Source organism: Zalophus californianus, chromosome 2 (genome assembly GCF_009762305.2).
Source record: "Zalophus californianus isolate mZalCal1 chromosome 2, mZalCal1.pri.v2, whole genome shotgun sequence".
Classification (NCBI taxonomy): domain Eukaryota; kingdom Metazoa; phylum Chordata; class Mammalia; order Carnivora; family Otariidae; genus Zalophus; species Zalophus californianus.
This window is the reverse complement of record NC_045596.1, coordinates 100,162,522-100,186,733: the sequence shown is the minus strand read 5'-3', so window position 1 is coordinate 100,186,733 and position 24,212 is coordinate 100,162,522. Positions and strand designations below refer to the sequence as shown.

General features: G+C 38.7%; 1 protein-coding gene across 1 annotated transcript in view; it reads left to right on the top strand.

The window, feature by feature from the left end:
- Positions 1 to 24,212, top strand: part of LOC113924546 (TNFAIP3-interacting protein 3-like) — a 33,796-nt gene that overhangs the window by 8,723 nt on the left and 861 nt on the right. Inside the window, exons 5-10 of the mRNA XM_027598436.2 lie at positions 149 to 277; positions 5,623 to 5,742; positions 8,955 to 9,080; positions 13,075 to 13,125; positions 14,017 to 14,115; positions 17,014 to 17,074. Coding sequence (XP_027454237.2) covers positions 149 to 277; positions 5,623 to 5,742; positions 8,955 to 9,080; positions 13,075 to 13,125; positions 14,017 to 14,115; positions 17,014 to 17,074 — 586 coding nt within the window. The remainder of the gene's footprint in view (positions 1 to 148; positions 278 to 5,622; positions 5,743 to 8,954; positions 9,081 to 13,074; positions 13,126 to 14,016; positions 14,116 to 17,013; positions 17,075 to 24,212) is intronic.

The following is a 24,212-nucleotide window of genomic DNA, read 5'->3' as shown; positions in this document are numbered from 1 at the left end:
TGTCCTCCACCTAGAGAATATTGCTTAAATGGAGCATTAAAGGAAATCTAGCAGGTCCTGTTTTTGTTGCATTTCAGAAGTATTCCTACAATATTATGTCATCTGAATTTTATTGATTTCGATTTTGTTTTCTTGCTGTTTACTCCAGAAGGAAAAGGAGAGCCTAAATGAAGAATTACATGAATTGAAGAAAGAAAATAAGTATTTGAAGGAAAAAAATGCTCTTGTGAACAAGAAGAAGGAACGTTATGAATGTGAAATAAAACGCCTCAATAAGGTATCAGCCAGGTCAAGCTAGGGAGATGGAAGGAGAGGTCCCTGTATAAAGAGCATGTTCCTACCTGAGAGTCACAACCAAATCTCTGCTGCTGTGTTGCTCCTAGTCTTGGGAGCTTGCATAGGAGCTTCTCTGTAATTTTATCAATCACTCCTATCTGCATCTTTTAGCCATACTTGACTAAGGAGGCTTTCAGGAATTAGTGTCCCTGCAAAGAATCATCATTAAAAGGAGAAATGAGGAGAAATTTTAGAAGGCAGAAAGAACTTTTTTTTTTTTTTAGTTCGAAGAACCACATAAAGCAAGTGGGTGTTTGTGAACAATAGCATACCTCTTGGTCAACCGCAAAAGTTTCCTGAGGAAACAGGCTGCTCTTTAAAACCATCACTATGGAACTGGCTGTGATGCAGGCTGTATGGAATCATGCTAAATGCCAAACCAAAGGCTGAGATGGTGGCCTTCCAGAGAATAAGCCTAAAACTCACTTTTAATTGGGGTGTGGGGTCCGGGGGGCGGGGGCGTTTGGAGAGGCAAGTCTGTTAGAAAAACACGAGTGGTTAAATGCCTTTGCTTCAACTTAGCTGTTCTGAGGGGCTCCCTATGAATTGCTGCCAAAGGATGACTAGGGAGAGTTTGTGCATTTGTGTGTGTGGGGGGCGGGGGTGAGAGAGAGAGAGAGAGGGAGAGAGAGTTTTGTAGACTAATAGCTTAATTTTCCTGGGGAAGGGATTGCTGACTTGTTCAAGGAAACAAATCCTTTGCTGTTGATTTTTCAGGGAGCCACATCAGATGTGGACCATAGGAATACTTGTAGTACATGTTTGAGTCAAGATACTCATCTCTCAAGTTAGCTATTTCATTTTTTTAAAAGATTTTGTTTATTTATTTGATAGAGAGAGCACGAGCACAAGCAGGGGGAGCGGCAGGCAGAGGGAGAGGGATAAGTAGGCTCCCTGATGAGCAGAGAGCTGGATGAGGGGCTCGATCCCAGACCCTGGGATCATAACCTGAGCCAAAGGCAGACGCTTAACCGACTGAGCCACCCAGGCGCCCCTCAAGTTGGATATTACTTGACCAAAGTTACAGAAATTGCCTTCTAAAACAAGAGTAGGTAATTGGCCTTGAAAAAGTGCTCAGTGCCTGTACTTTGGACTGTGCATCTTGTAGTTAACTAGTGTTCAGAGCATCATTTAAAGATCCCCAAAGTGTTAAGTTTGTGCCTGTGTAATTGACAGGATGCTTTACAAATGTGCTACTATATTCGATCTGTTTGTGACACAAGTTACTGATCAGGAGAAAATGGAAAAGTAGAGACTAATTTCATAAACAATGTACTTCTCTGTCCTCTAAGAGAGGAAAACAATGTTCAGAGATACAAATTTAGGGCAAATAAATTTTCCCTTCTATTCTCTGTTGGAAATCCTCCACAGATGAATTAGAGGAACTAGCATTGAGATTATATTTGAAATCTTTCCCATTTGTGCTATATTATTTGATAAGTTTTCTTCTGTTCTCTAACTCATTTCTGTAAATGTTGGCACAAGAATATAAACCCTGTAGAAATTAGAACAGCCAAGAACTCTGTTTTTTGTTCATGTCTATGTGTACCCTTCATTTTTGTGTATCTGTATCTATAGTCAACAGAAATGTTTTAAAAATCAGTAAAAAAATTTTTAACCCTTGTGATTATAATAAAATTGAGGAAATGAGAACAATTAATTTGAGTAAAATTCAGGTCTTTATACAAATGTCACCTTCTCAGAGGACTTTTCTGGCCATCCTAACTGATATTTCCTGTTTTAATGTTTCTTTGGAATTTATTGCTATCTCATATATGTTCAGGGTCTCCTATTATTTTTATTTTATTTTATTTTTTTTTAAAGATTTTATTTATTTATTTGACAGAGAGAGACACAGCGAGAGCAGGAACACAAGCAGGGGGAGTGGGAGAGGGAGAAGCAGGTCTCCTGCTGAGCAGGGAGCCTGATGTGGGACTCGATCCCAGGACCCTAGGATCATGACCTGAGCCGAAGGCAGACGCTTAACGACTGAGCCACCCAGGCGCCCAGGGTCTCCTATTATTAAATGTGTTTCCTATCTCCTGATCTTGACTGTAAGCTCCATGAGGATAGGAATTTTGAAGAACTGACTTCTCTATTAGACTGGTAGGCACAGTATTGAGGGCTCGTGATACTTCTAATGGCCTATTAATATGTTTAATTTCCCTTAAAATCAGGACAAAAAAATGGACCTTTAGGTTGAAAAAAAGTTTTCATATTAATATTAATATATTGGTCTTTATAAGAATGCAGTTATAAAACACAATTTGAATACATATTTATTTGAAGGCATGGGCTCAAAAATACAATAGTCATAGTATGGCCTAAGTTTTTCTGTTTTTTTCACTGCTGTGTTCTGAATGCCAGCAACAGAGCCTTGCTCACAGTATGTTCTTAAATATTTATTGAATAGATGAATTAATTAAATAATTTATCTAGTACATAATATGTTCAATAGCCAATTCTGGCTCTGAGTTTCCTGCTTTAGCAGGCATAATGCATTACTTATGACTAGTGAAAAAACATGAAAATAAAAGGGCACTTCAAGCCAGAAAAGATTTTTTTCTGCCACATCTGTACCTTAAAGTGTCATTTAAAAAGCATAGATATAAAGTGATGAGCTATGAAAAGTTTTTTTTTCTCATTTAGTGCATGTATTAGTGTCTAAAGAAATGTAAGATATTACTATTCAATTTTGCACGGTAGACTTGACTTTTCTTTCCTTTTCTTTTCTTTTTGTACCACTGTAATAAATAGAAGTTATTCAAAATGTTGATTTGGGTAGCGGATTGTGCATATCATCCATCACAGCATGGAATTTGGGGCCCACCCTACTTGCACAAGCAGAGTGCCTGCTGACCCATTCACTCAGCAGAAATTTGTAGCATGTCAGTTTAGTAATTAACATATGGTTTTCAGAAGTTCACACAACTATGTGTACTCAATTCAACTTATTTGCTTTGAAGGAAATACCCGAGGGCATTGTTTTCATTGAGTTCTTAAAGAGAAGCCAGATGTTTAACCAAAGTGAGAAAAATTACCTGAGGCTAGTCAACCAGTGCCACCCATGGGCAAAATGGATTTGTCCAATATCTCACCATTGTGAGATGGGTAGATCTGTTTAGTTTGCCTGTGCTGATTGTAAATTACTATTCTAGAATAGGTTACAGGTGTTTGTTCAAGGAAGTTGGAAAACCCCAAGATGGAATAAATGTCGATTAAACTCACCTTTCGTTTATGACTCATTTGCAAAATTTCTAGAAGCCTGAATAGCATGAAAGGTAGACCAGGAAATTCAAATATAACAAGACCCACAAAAATAATCTGTTCATAGGGGTAGGATAGGAAATCAGCATTTTTGATTTAAGTCTTAACTCATTTGGCTCACCCCATCCTAGATTCTCTCCATTACTACTAACACATTTTTAAAAATTATAACTAATATGATCCTTCCTAAAAGTCTGTAGCTTAGCAACAAATTCTAACAAAACATAAATTATTAAACAACATTTGTTGTTTCTTTAAATTCTTCTTGGAGGAAGAAAGAAGTTCTTGTTTCTTACAACTTCCTGAAAAATGATACTCACAATCAGGCTAGACAGTATCCATAGCGTTAAAAGACATTCTATTAGGAAATTCTTAGCCTATCTACACGTATTAAAGCAGTAACTTTGCTTTTCTTTTCCTACTTTATAACCATATGGCCCAATAATGCAGGAAAGTAAGTTACTAATAGTATCATCAAAGGCACATCATCGAAGCTACCAAAGAAATTCAGAGGAAGTGAAATCTTGGAGCTCTGAAAGTGAAACTTTTCTATTTGTATAAAGGACTCATTTGATAATGAGCAAGTAGTCATATTGTATGTGGGCTCCCAGACCACACCAGGATGAGGCGTATTGTGTCTCAAATTTTATTATGTTTTATTGAACTCATCATGTACCAAGGTCTTCAGAATAGAGGTGATGTCTTTTATATGACCTGATGAAGTATAGTAAATGTAAGAGATCATGGGCTAGTGAATAATGATGGTAATCTTGTTGGCAAATCTAAGTGTCTCTTGTTGCCTTCACCTCCTCCACCCCACAGTGAAACCACTAAGTTGTACTGGGTGTCAAGAAAGTGTCCGACTCTTGGTTTCGGCTCAGGTCATGATCTCAGGGTTATGAGATCGAGCCTTGCGTCGGGCTCCACACTGAGCATGGAACCTGTTTGAGAGTCTCTCTCTCTTCTCTCTGCCCTCCCTGTCCCTCCCCATCTTGCACGCTTTTGTGCTCTCTCTCTAAAAAAGAAAGAAAGAAAGAATGAAAGAAAGAAAGAAAGAAAGAAAGAAAGAAAGAGAGAAAGAAAGAAAGAAAGAAAAAGAAAGAAAGAAAGAAAGAAAGAAAGAGAAAGGAAGGAAGGAAGGAAGGAAAGAAAGAAAGGAAAGAAAGAAAGAAAGAAAAAGAAAGAAAGAAAGAAAGAAAGAAAGAAAGAAAGAAAGAAAGAAAGAAAGAAAGAAAGAAGAAAAGAAAGAAAGAAGAAAAGAAAAAAGAAAGAAAAAGAAAGGAAGCAGAGCACTCTCTGCACCCTGTAGTGAGTTAATGGATGCTTTATTAGAGAATAAATATGACTGTGGCTAGGCCAGGGCATGGTATACTGAGGAGGACAGGGCAGAAGGGCAGCAGTACAATAGATCTAAGAAGTAGTGATCTGCCTGGGTTCACATTTCCGTGGGTTTCCCTCTCTCCTGTTGGGGGCAGAGCTGGATAGCACACCATCACTTACAATGTCATCTGGGACCAGCAGCATCAGCTTCTGAGGGATGCAGATTCTCAGACACTCTTCCCAGATCTACTGATTCAGGATCTCTGGGGACAGTGCCCAGGGATGGGCATGTTTGCTACCTCCCCAGGTGACTCTGATGCTCTCTAAAGTTTGAGCATTATTGATAAAGTATGTGTTTGACTGAAGCAGAGAATCTGGAGGAAGCCTACAGATATGTTTTCTTTCCATGGTTGACTTGGTGGAGAGGGGGATCCCCGACATCAATATCAAAAGCCCTCCTAAATAATAATGACAGTTGAATAACATAAGCATCGTCATGGAGAAAAGACAGAGATTCTGGAAAAAAAAAAAAATTGTATGCTAGAAAAGGAGAAAGAAGAAAAGTTATTCAGTCAGAAAAGTAACATCAAAAATGGAGTTCTGTTTTGTAGGGGGGCATTTGAGATCATTGTAACAGTTACAGAGGAATTCATAAGATGTGGTAACTTAGCTCAACTGTGTGCTTATCATATAACATAGGCTCTTCAAGATGCCTTGAAAATCGAGTGTTCTTCATTTCCTGAGGACCGTTTGGGAGAGTCTGAAATGGAGTGCAGGCATGAAGAGATGCAAACAGAAATGGAAGTTCTCAAACAGCAGGTGAGAAGGTGAAAGTGGCACGATCATGCGGAGAACACAGGGCCCATTGTTCATGCTCCTTTGGACATTTTTGGAAATCTTTTGATTCAAAATGTGTCCAAAGTTCTTGCATTTATTTTCGTTAGAATTATCTCATTTTAAAGCTTGTTAAGAGAATGTAGATGATCTGGCCCAACTCACACTTTATAAAAGGGGGACTTGAGTTTCAAATGGGTCCAAGGTCATACAGTTTGTCTAAGGTCATACAGTTAGAAGAAGAGCTTCCTAATTAACCTTTTGGTGAGATTTTAATTAGCACTGGTCTAGAGAGTTTCGTGTGGACACAATTTATTTTGAAAACACTACCACCCCAAACCCGGGACCTTTTCAGAAAATGGTAGCAGCCAGACTGTTATTCTGTAGCTACTGGCCTCCAGGCCTTTGAACAATGAGGGCAATAAGGGACGACTCTGCACTGATCATAATCACTGAAGAGCCCGCTCTGCTCATCTACAGCTGCATGTGGATGGCACCACCTAGCAATTTATTGATGCACAAGGCCTTCCTCCTCCCCACTCACCCAACCTCAACCCACGTCACCAAGTGGACAGAGACTAAAGGAGTAAGCTTCTGCTTACTGCCACAGCAATAGAGGGCTGTAGGCACATAGCACTGCCTAACCGATTTGGGTCTAAATTTAGTTCAGCCAGCTGGAGCTGGCTTAGCTGAGGGGCCACCCATGCATATCACATCTCTTTTCCTGTAAGAGGTTAAATAAACTAATGAAGGTAAAGGGCTGGAACAGTTCATGGTGATGTCAATAAATATAGGATACATACAGGAAACCTATCTCTGAAGCACACATTGTCGGTAATATATTAGTGGTGGGGGACAGGATGTGATAGAACAAAGGGCTGAGAAGTATGTCCCCGGAACTGATTTGTTGGCTGTTTTGCTCTGAGCAAGGCCAACTCCAAGGATTCTTGATGCCATACGCCAAAGAATTAAGCAAAGGTACTCTTGTAGTTGTTGTTTATTGTTATTACTTCCTAGGAAGTAGCCTATCTGAAAATCTAGAAAATTCAGAGCATTTGATGGTAAAGTTGCATTTTCTCTTCTATCAACCCCCTTTTGAATAATCTGCCTCATTACATTCAGGATCAAATACATAGTTTAAAAATAAACCTATGAAGAGAATAAGGGTAGTATTCGGAGTGTTAAAGTTCTGCCAAATTCTCAACCCCTAAAGTACCATTGCCACTAGCCAGGATTCCTCTGAAAAAACCTACTTCTTATGTTCAGGCACTTGAGTCATCTTTGATGCTCCCATATAATGTATCCCACATGCAAGAGAGTCACTCTTACACATGCACAGAGTTTGCCGCAATGGTTTAGCTCGTATTGGATGCAGACAATGACAGGTATCCTTTCTTTCATCATCCCCAAGAGGTCCAGAATCCATCTCCTTAGTTTTTGCGTGACTCTTTTGCTAACTTTATGAGTACACATTTTCACTGTGCACATTTTTATTTTATTTATTTATTTATTTATTTATTTATTTATTTATTTTTAAAGATTTTTATTCATCCATTTGACAGAGAGAGACACAGCAAGAGAGGGAACACAAGCAGGGGGAGTGGCAGAGGGAGAAGCAGGCTTCCCACCGAGCAGGGAGCCCAATGCAGGGCTCGATCCCAGGACCCTGGGATCATGCCCTGAGCCGAAGGCAGACGCTTAACGAGTGAGCCACCCCAGCGCCCTTCACTGTGCACATTTTTAATTGGACACCCACCATCACTGTATCACTGAGTGTCATGTGATACACTAAAGGATTTCAATTCACGAAGAAACTGAGCTAGATTCTTGGCCACCTGACTGCAGTGATGACATTACGATCAGTGTTGTGTTTGATAAAGAGTGTTCAGTTCGGATCCGATGAGCTTCTCCCATTTCAAATGCCTCTGGTAATTGTTTACAGAGCATTAGTGTGACTATGTCTGGAATTGAGCCTCAGATCTTAACCCAAACCAAACCCAAAACAAAATGTCAGCTCAGCTGGGTGTAGTTCCCTTGCAATACTTCTGGTGAATAAAACCCTAAAAATTAAATGTCTATATCTGTATCTAGAGCTGTATAACATGTTTAATTTCATCCTCTCTTGCCGATTACATTTTGTTTTATTATTATTGACTTTAATAAGCCTCTAGTTAAAAATGTGTTGCATTATTTGTGGTGAAGGTGCAGAGTGCATTAGTATTAATAGACAAAAATCTGGCTACTAGGTTCCCATGGAAGTTGTAATTTAACTCATTGTCTTAAAGGAATTCCTTTGCCTCATTCCCTAAGCTTCATTTATTTTCATAGTTCCACATTACTAGCCTCCAAGCCATCAGTCAACCCTATGCCGGTTAAAAACAATAATGATTAAATCTGTATTTCTTTTGGTTTGATTGCTTTTCTGGAATATGTGATTTTTTAAATTTTTTTATTGTTATGTTAATCACCATACATTACATCATTAGTTTTGGATGTAGTGTTCCATGATTCATTGTTTGTGCATAACACCCAGTGCTTATGTGGAGTATTTCTTAAGAGGTGTTCCACTAAAATATTACTACTTTTTAAAAAATGATGTACCCTCAAAATTCCTGGGGCCAGTTGTGAATACCTTTTAACAATCTTACTTCGCTCTTCCACATACATGAGTCTTTCATTTCTATTTTGTGTTCAGTTTACTATTTATATTTGGAAACTGGCATGCCAATATTTAGTGGCTTCACTTAACAGCTATTGTCAGTAAACTGTCTTTTAGAACTTCAAGCACTATTCCTACATCAAAGCCTTGTGTTGGAGATGGATGGCTTGCTCCAAAATAGTGATACTTAACACTCGGCAAGGGGGGGGGAGGGGGATGCTCATCACGATAAGGAAATATGCAGGAGAATAATGGGTGAGGGGAGCTTTTTTTCCCAAATATCCATGTTGTTACTTTACTTCTGAATTCCTGACACATACTTAAGGAGGAAAAAGTTGAGAACTGCCATTGTAAACAAAGCAAGAGATACAATTATGGCCAGATCCAAATAGGATAGAGTCTCACCATGAAGAAATAGTCATGAAAAGAAGATAGGAATTACTCAGATTGGACAAGCCCAGATAGCACCTTTTCTGAAATCGTTTTAATGGCTTAGAGAAAAAGATGCTAACAATAACAGCAAGTTAATATTTCCTAGGTGCAAATATACGAAGAAGACTTCAAAAAGGAGCGATCAGACCGAGAAAGACTTAATCAAGAGAAAGAGGAGCTACAGCAAATTAATCAAACTTCTCAGTCACAGTTGAACAGGCTGAATTCTCAGGTATAAGTCAAAACAAAATAATCTTTGCCAGCACATATGTGTTTTTTTATTTTTCATTAAAAAAAATTCAAGACTTTGGCTTCTGTTAATTGACATTGATTTTCTTTGAGAGGTAAGCCCCTGGGATGAAATCATTCTTAAACAATAGTGTAAAGAGATGAAAATGACTGGAGATTTCTTTTAACTTAAGTCTATTAAGGAGTTACCTAAGAAATTGGATTCCAAAGTCTTTTATAGAATCCAATTCTTTTGATCTTTTTCCTCATAATATTTATCTTGGTAGAAAGGGAGTTGAACTACCTAGTACTCAAAATTCAAATCCAAAACACTCCAGCATAGTGAAATTGTTTCTAAACTCTTGTCATTTTCTTTGAAGGGCTAGGTTGGAATGTTCCTGTCTTCCAAAAACATACATATTTCTAAATGTCATTTATATATATAACATACAGTGAAACCGAGAATTTTGTTCATTGGGTTCCCCTATTAAATGTAACTGGAGCACTGTCAAGGAAGCCACATAATGTTAGTTTATTGGAATAGAATATATTAAATGTAAGCATATTACAATTAAATGTAATAGGATATATTAGAAGTAGACTCAGAAAGTGGCATGATGGGTAAATATTGATGTTAATGAGGAAAATATAGGTAACACAACTTTGGCTTAAGAAAAGAAAATGAACCACAGAATTTTTGATTTGCAAAATCATCCAGTGCTTTTCAGTAAATAGGAAATTGTTACGGGACATGCTGTGACAGCTCTGGAGCTGCAGGATTCTTAGTCTCAAAAGAAATGTTTAACTATTTGTCATCCTCTTCTTCCTAATACAAAGTATACGGTGAATTAAACTTAATTTCTTTTCTGACATTTTGTCAAGGATTCACTTGAAATTCCTAATTTTACATGCAAAAATTATTTGGCAGAACCATTTTCTAAGAAATTAAAAGGGATAAAACAGTGGCAAAAGTGTAATACAAATGCTTTTCTGAAAATAATTCATGCACCTTACTTTGTACAAACAAGGGGTGAGAAAATGTTCTCATGACTCTCAGTGAGGAAATCACTCTCAATTTGTATGTCTTACATGCAGAGCTCCCTTAATTTCTTCTGAGTTGTCACTGCACTAATTATTTTACTTTCAGCCATATTTTAATTTGCTCATTCTTCTATATTAAGTTCAGATTGATGATAAATTCGTGTCTAAGATTGGCAATGTTCTTGCCATTGTAGACGTTCTAGTGCTTCCAGAAACACATAACAATCTGAATATATTAGAGACTGTAATCCACAAGTAATTCTCATTTCCCTATCATCTATAAACTAATTTTTGATTGATATCAACAAAACAGTGCATTGTCTACGTAGAGTATGGTATAATTGTATTAATGAACTAAGGGATAATCTTGGTGATGCCTTAAAACTACCAAAAATTTTTTTTAAATAATGATAGTTCAAGCATTTATTTTTCATTTTTTTAAAGATTTATTTATTTGAGAGAGAGAGCCCTAGAGCGCACACGAGTGGGGGGAGGGGCAGAAGTAGAGGAAGAGGGAGAGAATCTCAAGCAGACTACCTGCTGGATGCTGAGCCTGACACAGGGCTCAGTCCCACGACCCTGAGATCATGACCTGAGCCGAAATCAAGAGTCAGACACTTAACGAATGAACCGGGTGCCCCCAAACATTTATTTTTCGAAGGTCCCATTCGCTGTGGTCAAAAGATGATAGAATTCACAAAGAGACATAGTAGATGGCTTAACAACCCATGTTTAATGTACTAACAGCAGGTTGAATGCCATGATGTAATAGAATGGACATGATGTTATTTGAATAGCATATTATCTGTGGTCCCAGAAAAGGAATTCTTAGGTCAAATTATTCTGGCACTAGTTTCTTACATACCAGAGTTTATTCATTCTATCACTAAGGATGTTTTAAGCCAATGACCAGTAAAATAGGAGTGTGGTAAAGAGCAAGATACTTCGAGATTCTTGGGAATAGGAGTAGGGTAAAATCTTCATGTCTGTGCCTGCTTTGACTATCAGGGATGACACCGAGCAAGTTCTCCAACTTTTCTGTGCTTCCTTTCCTTTATCTGTAAAATGATAAAGTTGAACCAGATGGTCTCTAAAATATTTCTTATAATTCTAAAACCTCTGTCTCTAAAAATAAGTTACTAAATCTCTCAGTATACTCACCTGTGAAATATAGATGATGGTTTCCACTTCATGACTTCACACAGTTGTTCTCGGGGTGAAATGAAAAAAATCTACACAAAAACATCAAGCTCAGGTCATGCCTCATAGGTATTTCACAAACGATTTTAGTTTGTTGGAAGGAGGAGTTTTTAAATAGGGTCAGTTAGTTGTATAATTAATATGCCACATATGGTTTCTTGTAATTTAATTTTGATGCTTTCTTTCTGCAAGGCATTTGTTATATACTATAAGGAACTAAAAGAATGATCCTTGCTATTAAATACTTGCAGTATAGTAAGGGGGACATATATAGTCTATCCTTACCATTTTTGGATTCCATATTTGTGAATTTGCCTGCTTACTGAAATGTGTTTGTCACTCCAAAAATCAATACTGGTGCCAACTAAATCCATCTGTGAATATGTACAGAGCAGAAAAAAACTTGAGTCACCTTACACACTTGTTCTCAGTTGAGGTCCAACAAGGCCTTGCCTCCTTGTTTCGGCTCTCAGACTGTAACAAATGTCCTTTTCGTGGTTTATTTCATGCCACATTTTCTCATTTTTGTCCTTTTTGTTGGTTATTGCATTGCTTAAAATGGCCCCCAAACAGAGTGCTGAGGTGCTACTCGTGGTAGGAAGGTCATGCTCGCCTTATGGAGAAAAGGTGTGTTAGATAAGCTTCATTCAGGGATTAACATAGTGCCATAGGCCAAGAGTCCCATGTTAGTGGGCCAACAATCTATATTCAACAAGATGCCTTTAATAGAAAGACACATAAAACAGGATTCTCTATTGATCAGTCAACAAAAATGGTCTGACCAGAGGCTCATGGGAACCTAACCCTGCATTTCCCAAGGAGCAGTGGTTCCGTTCTCACTACTCCAGTGTTCATGGTGACTTTACAGAACATAACTCCTGTGGATAATGAAAACTGATTGTACACAGTACACATTGGACTACAAAAAGTCGCAGGGAAAATGTATAATGCTAAATGGGAGGACAAAGGAAGGAGAGAGGCAGGACTTGGAACGGTATCATTCCGTGGGGATATATGCCCTACAGGGATGAGGAACAGGGCGTGTAGGGATGACAATAGCATGACTAATGAGTCAAAGCAAAAACAGCCTTCTCTAGTTTTGTCAGATGTTGAAGGACTTCACGGTGGGTGACTCTGCCAGATGAGACTGGGTCTTACATAGGGAGAAGCCATAAAGTACAGCAGTGTGACTTTGAACAAGTTCCTTAGTATCTCACGTCTCAGTGTCCTCATCAGTAAAATAGAGATAATAACATTGAAGTATCACATAGAGGCATTGGGAGGAGTCGATGAGTTATTATATGTAAAGCTGTAGATCAGTGTCCGGCATGGATTAAGTGCATGTACAACTTCTAGCATTCACAGTGACGGCTCTTGAATGTTCAGCTGACCAATTACAGTCCTATTCAATAAGCAGTGGAAGCTGTTTTTGTGTCTCTATCTATTCCCCATGTCTCTACATTTATATCTGTGTCTCAGGATATCAACCTAAAACTGAGAATTACAGTCATTTCCACAAATCGGAATAACAGTTTAGAACAGTTCTACATTCCGCACTTCACTCGGGCGTTTCGAGGTAGAACCGATGCCGGTCTGGAAAATCCAAAACGTGACAGTTTTCAGTGGCATGACTGCTATATCAGAGCTTCACCCCTGGGGCTTCTGAGCAGGTCACTGACAGCTGGGTCAAGAGTAACTTTAGAACGAAATATGTGAACTCTTTCGATAAACAAATGCCTTTGTTTTTTTGTCCATAGATAAAAGCTTGTCAGCTGGAGAAAGAAAAACTCGAAAAGCAATTAAAACAGGTACGTTGCTCCTTACCTAAATTCACCAATCTTCTGGTCGTAGTTGAGGTGGCAACTTTAAGTTCCGCCCCCACATTTATTCCTGAGCACAGCAGTTCCTCATGGTTCCAATTAAAGGTGTATTCAAGCTCTGCTACGGATGTTCCAGAACAACCCAGGCTTTGCATAATGGACTAAAATGCCAGTGGATAGATTAATGCTTAGGTACCACCAAGGCCTGTCAGCCCTAACGCTCATGAAAAACACATGCTTTCCAGAACATGTTACCAGTAGCACATGCCTTAGTGTGTGCTCACGCAAATAGAGATTTCTTCATTGACCCATGAACGCCTGGGAAGTATATTTCCTTGGTATTTCTTGCAGTTGCTTACACAATTTACAGTGGAAAAATTACATCAAAGGTCTGTGCCTCTTTTGAGAAAATACAGTATCTTCTTGGGCACTGAAGTGTTCTGTCCCATTGGTTCTCTAGGGGGCTTCAGGAATTAATATTATTTCTCTTGATTCTTAATTTACTCTCTGGACTTAGTTATGCTGTAAGAGTCTTGTTAAAACTTGTTTTATGGCTTAATGGCTGGTTCTTCTTGAACGAAGACCCTCTGTGAAGATAACTCAGAAACATAAAGTTACCTCTATACCTTTTAAGTGTTTCTGATGTCTCCAACATGAAAGGCTAATTAGAGTTTCACCTTAAGTGAAATCTCCCCTGTGAGCCTCATCTCTATCAGTCCAGAGCCTACATCTGTGCACCCACTATGTCGAGTCGGGATTATGCGAGAGTTTGACTGAACCTTAAGATTTCAGCCAAACCTGTGGTTGTATAAAGCAAGTGTCAGTGTGACTCCCCAGTTTCACCCACTTCCTATGAACCGACAACATTTTCCTCCTCAGAGGTTGTTCCCGATGTGTAACTGTGGCTTGAATTCCCACCTGCGGAATCTACGTGCGCCAGCAGGCCCAGGGGCTGCACAGGATCAACAGAAGCTCCCAGTAAGTAAGAGCTTGCATCTCAACACAGAAGTGCTTATATTACCTAATAAGTTCTAGTATTTTTTTTTCTTTTTGGTAGAAATGCTGTCTGTCTCTGTAATTTGGGCGCATACTATTGTCCACAGAAAGAGCCTCTTTTTATCTCAGCCTTTAATTTAGAGAGTTACAGTGGTCACTGTACACTATGATTATCTTTTTGGCACACGGCATCCACAGGACACGCATGGTTATGAATAAATTCACTGAACGGTATCAAATTGAGCTGTAATTCTTGAACAAACATACCACATTTTATAAGGGCCATTTTAAATGACATACCTGACTCTTCCAAAAGGGCACTTTTGTGCGTTAAGAGAAGCAAAGTGAATATAGCAAGTCTGAGGGATGCCTTTTTCAGTTGTAAACTTATACTGAACTACTGTGGATATGGCTACATCTGTGCAATATAGTCTTTGACGTTTTCCAATGAAAAGGATATTCTTAAAGGATCCAAGAAAAAGTGACCCACTTAAGTTGCTCTCCGTGGTGTGTCTAGCCAGGCAAAATGCAATGAACAGTGGAGCAATTATTCGTGAGTGGAATTGATTTGGACAGTCAGCCTGAATAAGCCAGAACCAAAGCATCCTTCCTTCGCTTCTCCATAGTGCTCTTCCTCCTACCCTCCCCCATGGTCTGGATGCTGGTCTCTACTTTGTGTTTTGGCTACACAGACAGCATCTTTACACAGGAAAAACATTATGCATTTTTCTGCATTTTGGAAATGCTCAGACAACTCCCCTCCCCCTTAGTTTGTATTGCGTTTTTAATTATGCAAAGAATCTTGAGATTTTAACCAGCATTTTCCTAGCAGAGCATTTACGGAGAGCATGACTCTCTTGGTTGCCATACTTTTGTATCTGAGTGTGACTCAAAGCCCTTTCCCCAAGGGAGGAGGTAACGACTCTTTGGGTGGCAGAGACCTGTCAGAATTTAATGAGCATCCCTTCTCTGACCCCGGTGTGACACAGCGCACTGCTGTGAATTGGGTTCTTTTTGTGTTGTTGCCCGTTGTCACTTCTGTCTGCTCACCCGCCCCATTTCCCTTTTTTCTTTACCTGTTTGCTTGCTTTTCAGTCTTTACAAGAAACATTTCTGGGACTCCCCAAACACAGCTATCATTCCTTAAATTTTTTTTCTTTCAGAATGTAGGAGTAAATTAATGTTGTGGGAAACATAAAGAGATAGAAGTTTACTTTGGAGTTAGCTCCTACGGGTTGGGGAATTGGAGAAATAGTCTTGTGACAGGTTAACGATAAAGCCAATGAGTCATGCAAGTTTATCTAGAAGTAAAAATGACTATTTTCTTCAAATACTCATTTACGGAAAGAAAGCAGAAATTCACCTACTATAAAAACTCATCAAACTCTCCCGATCAATTATAAGAGGTAAGGTGGTCCAGACTGTGTAAAATTGTCACCAAATAAAGGATTTGAAAAAAGATTCCAAGCCGTGTATAATGTCTTACATTTTCAAGCAGTATTCAGTTAAACAGAATCTTGGTATAACAGTAGAATTTCACTCCCGGAGTTCATGTAAAAAGAATATTTTGTGTTTTATGCTTATTTCTAAGCCTGAATTAAAGCCCAAGCAGTCGTGTTTGTAAAATTACAGTATATTCGCCTTCCTTTGGCAACTCTCCTGGAATCTAAAACTGAGGCTCACGTCACTTATCCTACGTGTTATTTGAGACATCTAAAAATAAACGAGGAGATAAAAAACAGAGGTGATCTCATTTCCTCTTTTAGCTTTTTCATGGACCAAAAGGAGCCAAGAGCCTAGGTGTCTGAGTGGGGGTAAAGTGGGGTCAGACTGTACTAAATGCAGCGTTTCTTAGTGTCTTGTCTGATAATTGAACTTTAAGGCTACTTTCAGTGGTCTGGCAGCCCTGTAAATATTCCCTGCTGGCTCATTGGTAGAGACATTTTCCCGGAGTTATTTTCAGGAGGTAATTGATTAATAGAACAAAAGGTCTGTATTCTCTGTGTCTGGGCGGGGGCGGGGCGGGGGGGGGAAGTAGGAGGCAGGGGTGAGCACTAGGAGCAGGAAGACAGACCATCCTCATGGGCAGGTGAAGCTGGGTTGCTCTGCTCCAAGTGGTTAACTACAGAGGTACTCATCTTGGAACTGTATCTTGAACTTCAGGTCTGTAGCTTATGATTATCCAAAGCAGTTTGTTTGACATGTTCCCCGATGTTCAATATCTAGGGGTTCTTAACTGGTGAAGCCTACAACACAATCCCACAAGAAAAATCCTAGTCTGCTCTCACCTCTGACTGCTTCTCTAGTCTAAACTCTCTGAACAATCTAGAGAGTAGTTTCCACGGAGGAACAGTAGTACTACTAAGGGAAAGATCCACCCTGCTTCACCATCCTGAGCTTCTATAAGCCATGTCCGCACCAAAAGGCTTAGATTTCTTCCTTGTACCCCGAAACATTAAAACTTGTCATTGTGTTCTTGGTCTCTCTGTTGCCTTCTGTGTGAGGGCTTTAAATATAGTTATTTATTGATGGTAAACTGCTCTGTTTTATTTATGGGCTGTAGTAAGTTTTACAGAAGTGTTTATACTTCTGCAGATATCCAAAACACAACTGCTTTAAAAAAAAAAAAAAATGCCACAACCCCGAAGTAGGAGAAACTCTGGCCAACACAGAGTGGATTTAGAGGGGGGTGGGTTGGGAGATGGGAATAGTGATGAAGGAGGTAAGAGAGATGAGCAAGATTGGCAACAGGTTTGGATAGAAAGGATTTTTGTGCTGCCTGTGTAACAAAAGCCACACAGTGTAATTACATTTTTAATACGCCACTATGTTTTGCTTGAAGTCCATATTGCTATGATCATGTTGTATTGTTCCACACAGCCAGACTATCAGTGGTATGCTCCTGACCAGTTTCCGCCAGATGTGCAGCACAAGGCGAATGGTAAGACCACAGCTGTATTGAGCATTCTTTCATGTTTACATTTTAATGGGGTCTTTTTGGGATGTTTACTCAACATACATTCATTCGTACTCAGGGAGGGCCTTCTAAAAAGTTGTGTTGCATACACAACTCTAATTTGATGCACCTGGGGTTAACTTGAACTCCTTAAGAAACAGAAAATGTTCGAATGGAGAAATGCAGGAATCTCAGTTCTGGCTGCTGCTCCCATTCCAGGCTCAGAGTCAGTATTCCATCTGGGGCTAGAAATGAAAACTTCAAGTGGAGCTATTCTGTAACAACAACAGCAAAGCTCTGGGATTCCACTACAAAGGGCAGATGCACATCCACTATTCCAGGTTGAGTTTGCTAGACAGATGTTTTAAATGTCACTGGCAGACAGACAGAGGAAACCAAAGACTCAGAACTGTGTTCCCTAATGACTAAATGTCAGACTCCAAGTTTAGGCCAAGGTAGCCCACAACACCCACCTCCTAAGTATGCTGGAAAAAAACACTAAAAAAGTCACCTATCAAGTACTCACAATTGAGTACTCTTTTATCGTATTTTTCTTTGGTTGACCATTCTCCTCTTCTTTCCAGCATCTGCCACACTTTCTACTGCTTGTTTCTGTGGTCTCATGAGACCACTCAGGAATGGGCTGTATAAACTGGGCTATAACCATAATCCCACCTTTATTCTCATCACATATAATCAAAAGTCAGCCATGCCTGCTACATGTTTAAAAAATCTCATATGACACACACCTGTGACTCTATGTTGTTAATTTCCAGAGATTTTAATTTATCTAGAAAAGCTGACGATGAGCCATATTCCAATTTCAGGCCATACTTGAAACTTGATCTCATTTAGTTCTGATCTGAGATCATAGAATTCTATTTTTTACCAAAAGGAGGCCATTACGGAGTAGAAATCGAAAGCCAGGGATAACACATGTAGTTTTGCAGGCCGTGTACTTCACAAGTCCAAGTTCTTCATGGTTATCTTTGTAAGTGGAACCTCCTAGCATTGCACAATACACAACCTGGACAGCCGTACACAGCAGCACTAAGAGTGGTGAGGGCCATAGCTTACAGTAGCATTATAGAGAAGAAAGATAAAGAGGGAGAACTCTATAAAAAAATGTCTAGGTATTTATCAGAAAACTGTAGGACTCTTTTTTTCTTTTCTTTCCACTATGAATATAACCATTGGTTTTAATGAAGTTCTTGGGTTCCAGCCATAGTAGAGAGCTTTTATTAGAAAGGCATACTATTAACCATAATGATTGTTGCATAATGTCTGTGGTTTTGAAATCTCTTGTTGTATAATAGCTGAGCTGCCACCCAATTATAATTTTCCACTTCGTATTATATTGGTCTGGAATGAATATTAAAGATATTTTCTCCCTGAATTGGAGTTTAACCACTAGAAAATACAATTATGCAGGAGAGAATTCAGTAATATCATAGAGCCATTTATGTATCACTAATAGATTCTTCTTGGACAAGTGTAATAGAAGCTAATAATCATATAAGGTAGAAAAGTGAATTGTGATGATCTTCGGAAACTAAATTACATATGCAAAAATAGAATATTATAGTCAGTATATAAGACCTAGTGATTTTTGTCTGCTTGGGAAGAAACATAATGAAGTTTGCAGTGTGTAAACATGCTAAGAGTCTACAGATGTAAAATTACAATGAAAAATAAACCTCTATTATGTAGCAACCTCAGTATTTTTAAGACGTTTTAATCTTCACAACAATGCTATAAAATAGGTTTTATTATATTATACCATTTTATGGATGGGGAAACTGAGGCTTGGAGAATTTAAGTAGCATGCCTGAATAACACAGTTGGTAAAATTTAATCCTGGGATGAGATTCCAGATGTATAGGACTTCAAAACCTGTGCTTTGAATCACATCCTATAGTGCCCTCGAAAACCTACCTCTCTCACTCTATTAGAATTTTCTACGATGACAGATATAAAATGAGAATGGGGGATTTAACTTGGATAATTATATGACTTAAACCTATCCCTCAATAATCTTTTCTTCCTGTGAAGCCATAGCATGTTATTTGTGCTACTCATTTGGTATTTTGAGTATCACAGGTAAAAGACAAAGTACTATGTAAGATTAAGTATGTAATAAATACATTATGAACGAATTCATGCTCGGTCAGCCCTAGTAGAAACCAATGGGATATGTTGCCATTTGAACCCTTTCCTTCTCTGCAGCTCACTGCGGCTTGTCTGCGAGGAGGGCTGGTCATGGCTAGGGGACCACTGGAGAAAGAAATGCCTTATTCAGAAATCTGCCTGTTTTTGATTTCTATTTCTCCTCTTCTAGCTTCCAAAGCTGATGCTATCTCAAGGTTCAAGCCAGTTCATAAAAATTGGCAAAAGCTCTGAGATCACCCTCGTCAAACAAAATCTCTCATGTGCCATTATTTAATTTCAGTGGTGATTTTTCTTATTTTTTATGTCATTTAATTGGAAAGCTCCTTTTGATTTGTAGGTCCAATGCAGTTGCTCAGAATCCTTAAAAGTAACTTTGTGGTATTGTTAAATAGGAATTTAGAAATCTTTTTATTATACAGACATTTTTGTTATGATATTACTCATTGACTCATTATTTGGCTAATATGTTTATCTTTCACTCTTCAGGAATATACTGCTAGTCAGCATACCCTGTGTTTTGGGCTATAAATACCCAAACTCAAACAATGGAAGAAAAAATGAGTGGAAAAGTTAGGCTCAGTGTTTGGTAAATTATGAACAGAAAGTATTTTTAAAACTCATAAATTTTACTCATAAAATAAGTACTGAAGTATTTGACTTGTATTTCAGTGAAAATGACCCTTTCAGAAATATAGATAATTAAATGAATATTAATCTGTATGTGTGCTTTGTACATTGTCCTAATTCTCAGTTTTTATTACTTTCCTATGACTCCCGACAAATTTTACGTTTCTGATCCCAATATATATAGCACATTATAGTTTGATCCTAGTATCCATCCTTATAATTCCTCTCATGGTATCTAACCTGAAATAGTGCCTCTGACATCTATACGTGAAGTGTTTGCAGGGCAGTAGCCTTATGATTTTTAAAATGTACAGTGGGTAATGAGTGGTTAAATTGCTGTGATCACTAGATCCTCCTTTAACATTCCCTGAGGCAAGAATACATGGAGAGCTGTGTACTTCAGGTTCAATATTGAAACATCATGAATCAAGCATAGAAGCTATTATAGTCTATTCCCCTATTGATAAACATAGCTTGAAGGGCAGAGTGACATTTAAAATGCTCACATTCCAAACAGTTCTGTTCCAGGACACAATGGCACAGGAAGACCTGAGCCATGGCCCATCCCCTTCTCTTCCCACCTTTCACCTGGGAGGAATCTTGAGTGTGAATTTGAGTACAGCCCAGTTGGCACATCCCAACTTCATCCATATACCCCTCATTATGCTACAAACAGCACCCCTTGGCTTTAGGCCTGGGAAAGAGGACCACATGAGGCCGAGAAGCAGAAACACGGTCACTTGGGCAGGGATTTTGGGGTCTGCACGTGGGTACCAAGAGCTTGTTCTAGAATCAGGCAGACTCACACTGGGGAGGAAGGTGGTTGGAAGAGGGCCAGAGCAGGGTCCTCTAAAAGTGCGGACCTAAAGAAGGGCTTCCTGACCAAAGACTAAAGTCAGTAGGTACTGAGTATTATTGAACAGTCTTTGGGTCAACTAATTTCCAGTTTTGCTCTGTTATTGTCTCTGGTTAGTTTAGAATGCTTTGCGGACATGTTGGAGATTAACTCTTCTTTCAAAAATTAAAGATTTAAATAAAGGTTTTCGAGACATTTAAGACTTACTTGGCTTTCTCTCTGCACAGCACTAAATAATCACATTTTTATATATCGAAGTCCACAGATGTTAAGGGGTTACAGTTTCTGTTTAGAAACGTGATTTTATGAAGAACATTTTAATCTTGTTTCATCTGTTATCAGAATAGGATGCAAAATGAATTCCATGTTTCTAGAACAATTATGGCATAGTTGAGTTAGTATAACCTTGAAAACATGTTGTTTTGTTTCTTCCTTTGTGAAATGTCAAAAGGCTATGTTTTCTAACTACATTGCATGCCAGTCTCTTCTGTACCTTCCAAATTTTTCATATGGTGCAGAGTTGAACTTCGTCTAATGAGCTAGAGCTCAATTCTTACACGTTTGAAAGGACATGAAATGTAGGCATGTGAGATTGTGTCGCGAGCAAACATAATTATTTCTTTACAATATGGAAGATTAAAGCCTAACTATTATAATTGGCCTTTACTAATGTCTAGTAATAACTAATTAACCGAATACTGACTGAATTCATTTCCTAGGGCTACCATAACAAAGCACCAAAAACTAGATGGCTTAAAACAGCAGAAATTTATCCTCTCACACTCTGGAGGCTAGAATTCTGAAATCCAGGTGTGGGCAGATCATGCGCCCTCCAGAGTCTCTAGAGAAGTCTCCTTCCTTGCCTCTTCCTGCTTCTAGTAGCTCCAGATATTCCTTGGCTTGTGGCAGCATAACTCCAATCTCTGCCTCACTCTTCACTTGGCCATCTTCCCTCTTTTCTGTGTCTGTGTCCAAATTTTCATCTTCTTATAAGGACTCCAGTCATATTGGATGAGGCTAATCTAGTATAATCTCATATTAACCTGATTATGTGTGCAAAGTCCAATTTCCAAATAAGGTCACATCCACAGGTACCAGGGGTTAAGACATACACATATCTCTTGGGGGGGACACAATTCAACCCATAATACTAACCATGTGCCAGAAACTACTTTAGGCACTGTATCTATTTGTATATTATCTCATCAAAACCTTATAGCAACTCTATGAAGTGAGTACTACTGTTGTTCTTGTTTTAAAATTGTGGAAGCCAAGGAACAGAGAGATAATGTCACTTGTCCAAGTCCACATAGCTGGTTATTGGCTAGGACATAGACAAGCTGGGCAGTCAACCTCCAAAGCCCACACTGTAACCACCGAGCAATATGGACAACCCCAGGCTACATATTAAAATATAATAGTGTCATCATTTGGAGGTATTTTATTTAAATAAATTCTAATGGCCCTATCCTGAAAGCCAGAACCTTTATTTCTCAGTTTGTGTCTTTTCATAACTGTCTTTATAACTGAACATTACAGATCATTTTAGTTCGGTAAAATGGCTGGCTTAGCTGGATTTTTTTTCAGTAGTATGAAGGGATATAGGAGTCAGTATAAATAGTAGAAGTTACCTAAGAGGTGTAAGAAACAGAAGAAACTTAGAGACTGTACTTGTGTGATTTTCAATACAGACGGATAAAATATTAATATTTTTCTTTTATAAAATACATTACTTACCTTACCAGCAGTTAATAAAAATATTAATAAAAATTTAGAGACAGATAGTTTTATGTCTATTTCTGGATTTGTAGAGAAGAATTGCAGGAGGAATGCATCCTCACCTTACAATGCTGTAAAGGCCGGCTTATTGGTAAACTAAGTGATTTTGCTAAGGGAATATTAAATAAAGTGTCAATGTATATTTATATATACAGGAACATATGAAAATACAGGTGGTAAATATATTCCTGTGCAGACACCGATTTATAAGCAAAGACTAAACATTCTGATTAATGTTCTATATAGATAGATATAGGTAGGGAGGTGGATGGATAGAGACTGGATGAGAAAAATGCACACAATAAGGCTAGACTAGCCACAGTTCCACTAGGTGGATACAACTGCACTATTTCTCTTAAATGGAAAATAAAAATCTGTTGGGAAACAAGGTTTCTATTGGATATTGCATCCCAACTGGTAAGAACGTTTACTTATGTATGTTTCCTTACTGTTGCTGCATAAGCATGCACATTCTGAGGTGAGTGCGCATGTAGAGAGAGCAGAGTCCCCTTGGAACCTGTCTGCTGCACTGGTGCATCCTCCTCTCACAGAGGACTCTAGATTCGGCCGATCCCTGATGTAGAGGCAGACATGGACTCTGCCACCAAGATCTCTGGGTCCTATTCAGATCACTTCCGCGTCATGGTACTTAACGTGCACTCTTGTGAACATAAAAGGATAGAGTGCAACGCATACCATTAATAAATAATAAGGCACACAATTAGTGAATGGAATTCTTTACCAACCAATAAGGCACAGCGGATTGTGTCTAGCGCTGTGAGAACCCACGATTCCCTGGTGGCGTTTCTCTTACCCTGCCATTCAAACCATGGAGCCAAGTCTGATGACAGAAGTCTCTTCCCACACTCACTGCTTGGGGACCCTCCGCCTTCCCTTCAAGGAACTGAAGACCTGTTTTTTGCTTTTGTTCACATTTCCATTCTGCCATGGATCCTCTCATGGGTCACAACCTCTCTCTGTCTAAAACATGGGGATAATGACCCTCACCTCTATACCTATTTCACAAGAGTGCTATAAAAACTACAAAGGAATTAAGTTTTCTTAATGTTTTAAGATATCTAGGGGCAGGCATCATAAATGGATTAAATCTAAAGTCCAGTGGATTATGGTTCTGGGTCCAAATTTATGCTCTTACCATATTAGGTATCTTTCTTTTTAGTGTAATGGCCACCATCCTTAGAAGAGTATATTTTTTTAAGCCTGGAAAGAAAACTGTTAGTTTAAATATTTGTTTATTCGAAATATCAAATACAGGGTGGCAAGAATAAAACATTTAACATATTTTCAATTGTTATCATGAATAGGAAAATACCTTATTTCTTGAAATTTATATGTATTTTTTCTGTCACCGTGAGTAGCTCTCCTCGACTGTGTCTTCCTTATAGTGCTCATCTGTGGTGTTCTATTCTAGTCCTTCTGAAATACACGGCGGCTTTCATTATTGGCCTTCATGGTACATTGACACATCTTAAGCACTGCGATCTTTTCTATCACTTTGATGATAATGTACCCTTCGCCATACTCAAAGTAGTTTATGTGGCAGTTACCTTCCCGTGGGCTAAGTACCAAACCTAATAGTAACATATACGACTTACTTTCCTAAGCAAATGCCTGAGCCACCAAAAGGTCAGCAAAGATGAGACGTAGTACAGAATATTCCTCTTCAGGCAC